General features: G+C 45.0%; 1 protein-coding gene across 1 annotated transcript; it reads left to right on the top strand.

The window, feature by feature from the left end:
- Positions 1 to 4,956: 4,956 nt before the first annotated feature.
- On the top strand, positions 4,957 to 5,955 carry LOC134470111 (uncharacterized). The gene is made up of 2 exons (XM_063224129.1): positions 4,957 to 5,229; positions 5,353 to 5,955. Exons 1-2 carry the CDS (start codon positions 4,957 to 4,959, stop codon positions 5,953 to 5,955), a joined length of 876 nt encoding a protein of 291 aa, XP_063080199.1.
- Positions 5,956 to 6,238: the final 283 nt, after the last annotated feature.

The following is a 6,238-nucleotide window of genomic DNA, read 5'->3' as shown; positions in this document are numbered from 1 at the left end:
TAGGAATTTCCCATTGACAGTAAATAGAATGGACGCCAAATCAACGCTATTTGCCATTCAACGCTTTGAAGCCAGATTTGGGAACATTCCAACTTACATTCCACCTTAGCAACGCCAAACGCAGGTGCTGATTGGACAACAACAAGACTTCTAACGGTCAATCAAACCATGTTCTGATGCTCATTGGTCAATTTAACTTTTAATATCTCTCTAAAATAAAACATCACCACAAAAAATCACCACCCTGGTAAGTTGGAGAGCAAGGGGACCTACTAGTTGAGCGAAAAATGATCCCCCTGGAGTGGCATTTAAGGGAGATACAGGGTTTTATGTCTCTCATAGGAATGAATGGGATTTGGCCATTTTTTGGTCTTTTTGGGTCCAACCTTGGCTCCAACTTGGCTTCAACAATGAAATAGAATTTTGGCCTCCATTCTATTTACTCTCAATGGAATTTCCATTGAATGGAAAATCATGTAGCCTATCTATTTTTTATTCATTCTCTGTGTTTATTTATTTTTTTATTTATGGGAGGTATTTATTTCTCGCATATAAAATAAATAGGGAAAAAGTGTGTTCTACCTATATTCGTCACGTAATTGCACATACCCTATATTAGACATTTTAAAATATATTACACATAGATATCTATCAATCAGCTAAGGCTTATAGAGTGTAGGCAGCCGCCCAAAGTTTATGTGGTGAAAGAGACTCGGACTGGCCTAGAGATGAACAGGTCTCCCATATATACAGTATGTCACACACAATTTATTGGTGGCATTAAATATTTTGCTTCAATCTGCCGCCATCTTCTTTAACGTGACATATGGCGCTGACTATTGGCCGTCCCATTCCAGACGAACTCGTGCACTAACGCTCACGACAAGTGATGCATATCTCATGATGCACATATGGAAAGGGGCAGGGAAGTTGGGCACCGCGGATCCACTTTCAAGCCCTTGCAACAGTCACTCAACCACACACATGCAGCATCCAACAGCATATATTATACTCTGCTCATTTGCTCAGCAGATGCCCATGCATCAGTATAATTTACATAGCTTAACGTTTCCAGGGACATATTTCCCGGGCATCTGCACATTTTTCGACGGGCCATCAAAGTGAACTACACGTCCCAAGGGTGCCGGAAACAGAACAGTGTGATTTCACTTTTGTGAAGTCCTCACTTTACGCACATCAGACATGTGAGGCACTTTTTTGTCAAACTTTCAAACAGGCAATTATAAAATTCATGATGCTATGCCAGGGGATGCTTTGATGTGTTCCAGCATGTTGCCCGTTATCAGTGGATTGTATCACTATCTTCACTTGTGCCCTGGTACCCGTATAGGCCTATGTACAGGAAGCCAAAGTGCCACTAGAGTGGGGATGTGGGCCAAGGGCTCTCTGCATATCATTGACTTCCCCTATATGCTCAGAACATTTTCCAGATAGCCCACCACATCCACCCTCCGAGCCCACATTCAGACTTGACACATGCACACACAGGGAGGGAGAGAGAGAGAGAGAGAGAGAGAGAGAGAGAGAGAGGGAGGGAGAGTGAGAGTGAGAGAGGGAGAGAGAGAGTGTGAGAGAGAGAGAGAGAGAGAGAGAGAGAGAGAGAGAGAGAGAGAGAGAGAGAGAGGGCGGGGGGGGGGGTATAGAGGAGACCATCAGTTTCTACTAATGCTAAATCTGAAGGTGCTGCTTTCTTTATTATGGTATATTCACGGACTATTAAAAGTATCCTTGGCTTTATGGGCTCTTTAAAAGAAAAAAAACCAAGGTATTTAATTTGGGCTTCCGTAGAATATTCTATGCAAGTACGAAGTTCTATCTTTGTCTGTCTGAGGTCCTGAAGACAAGCACCCATGGCAAACATGAGAGCACCAAATATTTTCTGAGTTAACAGCCTTTAGGGGTTTCTCAGCTCATTGAGTTCCAGGTTGCTGTCATCTGTAGTATGCAGTTGCGCTGTTCTGAGGTAATACTCAAAACATGGCAGATAAAATCTCCACTTTACCCCAGCTTTGAAGCAGTCAGGATGTATCTGCTACAGGCTTTGATCTTTTTCAAGGGAACGCAAGCACAAAGCACACATCATCACACTGATAAAGATCTAGAAATGCTTTCAGCCTTTTTCACAGGAAACTACAAACTTTCAGCAATACATACAAGTTTGTCCTTTCATGAGTGTCAATGATATAGCCAAAACGATAAATATTCAATCAGTTGTCAAAAACCCAAGTTGTAAGTAGCTATACTTATTTTTGAAGATTTTTCACCCGTCACCTCATCAGTTTGAGCCTGTGGGTTTGGTGGAGAGTAGAGCCGTGGCTCCCGGCACGGTACATGTATTCGTCCCTCAGAGTAAATTCTGCTTCCCATCTGAAAGGTCACCAAGGGCAAAATATAGGCCTATGTGCTGCTACCATAAACCTTTCGAACCTGAAACATGACCAAAGACAAAAAATAATATTGCTGGGATAAATCAAGCTTAAAGTAATCCACATCCAAGTCCAAAGTCGTTTCAGTGCACTCATCATCAATTTCTGACAGATTGAAAGACACTTGTGAATTTACCATGCTGCTCTCTATGAGCTACACGTGACCACAAGAAACACACAGCAAGTTCAGAGGTGCAGACCCAGACTGTTCTCTAGCAGTACAGATACATCTCTTTTTTTTTAAATATTTATTTGTTCCTTTTTACTTTATTCATGGCAGTATAGGGAATATGGTGACAGGAAGCGAGTTGGGAGAGAGAGACGGGGGAAGGGCTGGCAAAGGACCCGGGAATTGAACCCGGGTCAGCCGCATAGTAGATGTGAGACCAATACAGATACATCTTAAGGAGAAGGACTACTCCTTCAAATACACTGAGGGGCACATTTTGGACAAAGAAAACAGGTAGTGGGGAGTGAAAGGCGTAATCTACTTACTGTTACAGGATGAGCAGCTGCAGCTGTGAGATGCCCCAGTTTTAGTACTTTCAGTTAAGTGTTCATCACAAGTGGCCGAACTATTGTGTGTGTACCCATTATTAAAACTAATTTTAAACCCCTGGGCTGGCGTAGTCGGTGTGGGCTTAGAGCCAAGGCAAAGTAGTAGGCCTTCCACTTTACTATTACTGTATGTTCATGCTCAAAAGCCAACTTTGAACAAAGAACATAAACCTTTGAACAGAGACCATAAACTTCCCCAAAGGAGTCCAGTTAATTACAACTAGATTTTAAAACGAGCCAAGCAATTATCCTCATCTCCTTCTCAAGTGCTTCACTTCCTGTCGTTGGTGTGGTCATGTGATCCCAGTTCATGCCAATGTAAAGCTGAAGCCTCTGCCAGTTTGGTCTTAAACCTCAGAGCAGCCTCAGTTATCCTCGAACCCCTACTGGGTACCTGAGATTGCCCACTGTCCACCAGGGTCACTGTCAGCTTAGGCTGGGCCCTGGACAAAGACATCTGAAAGGGCCCCAAACCTAATCAATACAATGTAATGAGGATACAATTCTGTCCCCCCTCTCTCCCTGGGCACGGGACAAGTGACCCCTTTGTCCACCACTGTTGGCTTCCCTGCTGTCCACAGGCAACTGACGTTGGTTTACGAGAGGACATGTGTATATAAATACCCGTGTATTTAAATGGACCCCTGGGTAGACATGCTGGCCTTATAAGACTGACATTGGTATCGTTGTATCATTGGTGGCTTAGTGTAGTAGCTGTGTAACAGGATTGCTTTCGGTTTCATGTAAACATTTATAAAGAACCTCCATTTACAGATCAACTTAACCCCTTAATGCACGGCGTACTATCTGAGGCACTCTATAATAATCATTGAAAGGTTAATTACCGTACTCTACTATGACATAACACAGGGCCTTTATAAATGCACTCGGTCATTGCCATTCTGGTAACAACAAATTTATAACACCGTGTTTTAAAGGGCTAAGCAGGGACACACAGGGTTTAAAACGTCTTGTTTTTCACTCACTATGAAATATTCTCAAAACAGTTTTTGGAAAGTTTGCTGTGAGCTCTAGGCCTACAGTTTGCTGTAAGGTCACAAGTTCGATTCTCAAGTGGAGAACTGGCACAGATGTAACCAAGGTCTTCTTGTGCAGTCTGCCACTTAGGGCTCAAACTCACTAGTTGGCACCGACCGCCCTTAACCTCGTTCCCATCTGGGTCATGGTACCAGTGTATCAGGACTTCCTGTGAATCTGCCACTCAGGTTCAAACTCACAATCTCACAGGGCAGGCAGACACGCTATCCAGTGACCTAAACAGCCAGGCCATTAGCTCAGTCGACAGCATGTACAGTAGCCTGTGAGGCCACAGAAGGAAGGTTTACTATCAACTCTGCTAGTTGGCATCTGTTCCATGGAATTGGTACAACATGCACTTGTTTTCAAATGTCACCTTGAATTCCCTCGATAAGTTGTCATTTATAAGATGTAAAGCAGCTCGCCAAAGGCAGAATTTGTGAAGATAAAACGAAGACAGAGAGAAAGGCGGAAAAGTAAAAGTAAATAGGGCTGTGCATTTCCCAACCTAACTTAAAGGGACACTCCACCCATTTGCTGCTACTGACCTGCTGACGTCACTTCCGCTTCCGGATCAAGCTATTCCCGTCGAGGAGCTACTCGGACGAAATTAAGTTTCTTCTCGTTTTTCTCCTAAAAGCTTTGTCTGAAACTTACAACTACAAACAACTGATTCGATGTAGTATTACTTTAGCGCTACCTTGTTATCACTCTTACAACAACATAAGCACATAGGCTAACCTCCCCACCATCCAAATAGATTTTTGCTTTCCACCAGGCTAGCCTACATAACTTTTTTTTCGCGCCGAGCCCTACTCGGCTTTAGTTTCACCTCACCTCATAGTCAATTTTGCAACACTACACCAACTATCTCGCAAAAATAACCTTTTCTGCTGCATCCGCAGACCTAATTATGGCCAACTCTACCTGCGCCTGCAGTGATCTAGCTAATGCTAATGAAAGACTAGCCAAAGCCAACATGACGATTGAAACACTTAGACGTGACATTCGCCGGCTACAATGCGAGGTAGTCATAAAATCCCATAACACCACGTTGAAACACCAAACCAGTAATACTAGCGCCAACCTATCTACACTATCTTTTTTCCCCAGCCACAGCAAACACCAGCCGAAGTCCCCCCCGAATCCACCGTGCTCCACTCCCGCGCGTCGTAGCTGGACGGAGGTGGTTAACGGCGGCAGGGGAGTACTGCAGAAATGTTCACCACCTCTAGTGACTAGCAATCGTTTTTCTGTACTTGACTCAGTCATCGATGCAGAAACTGACCCTGTCCCCCCCTCCCACCAGGTGCCCAAGCCTCTACCACAAAGAGTGCGACCCAGAAGCCGCCGGACCCTCGCTACCCCCAGGCAAATCACCCGAGAGCAGCCTGCCCATTCAGAACCCCGGCGACCATCAACAGTCCTCATAGGATCTTCGATGGTTCGCCACGTAACCCTACGAAACGCCCAGACGTGGTGCCTACCTGGAGCTCTCGTAGCCGATGTCCAGTCGAATGTGCCGGACGCGCTGTCACAGTATCCTACTGCCACAACTCTCATCGTCCACGCAGGCTCCAATGACATCCGGCTGCAGCAGTCTAAAAAACTTGAGTCCGATTTCCTCTCCCTTATTAATACCCTTAGCAGCACTGGAAAAAAATACGCTATCTCAGGCCCCATCCCCTCTGTTTGTTTCTCTGCCTTCCAGTTCTCCCGAATCCGCCAACTGCACGTCTGGCTGATGAGACACTGCCGCCAAGAAGCCATTCCCTACGTTGACAACTTCTCCGCTTTCTGGAACCGCCGAAACCTCTTCGCACGAGATGGAAGGCACTTAAACAGATCTGGCGCTCGTCTCCTCGCGACCAACCTAGAGCTGACCCTCGAAGCCCATCGGTCCTTGGATTGACTAACAGGTGTTTCAAATCCAAAGCACTACACCAATTTAGACACTGCGTGCCCAATAGAGAGTTCCCCACTAGCTATCCACGCTGTCACTACCCGTAGGAAAGCTCGCAGATATAGACCCTCTGGTTGTGTACACAACAACCTAATTACGATTGCACCTGAACGCATAAACAATAGCTCTACTACTTTGAATGTTAATGCTGCATTACTTAACGTGCAGTCCTTGACCAACAAAAGCTTCGTAGTAAACCAGCTGGTCTCGGACAAAAACATAAGCTTTATGT

Source organism: Engraulis encrasicolus, chromosome 19 (genome assembly GCF_034702125.1).
Source record: "Engraulis encrasicolus isolate BLACKSEA-1 chromosome 19, IST_EnEncr_1.0, whole genome shotgun sequence".
In the NCBI taxonomy this organism is placed as follows: Eukaryota; Metazoa; Chordata; class Actinopteri; order Clupeiformes; family Engraulidae; genus Engraulis; species Engraulis encrasicolus.
Note: the sequence above shows the minus strand (reverse complement) of the source record. Positions and strands in the feature narration are given on the sequence as shown.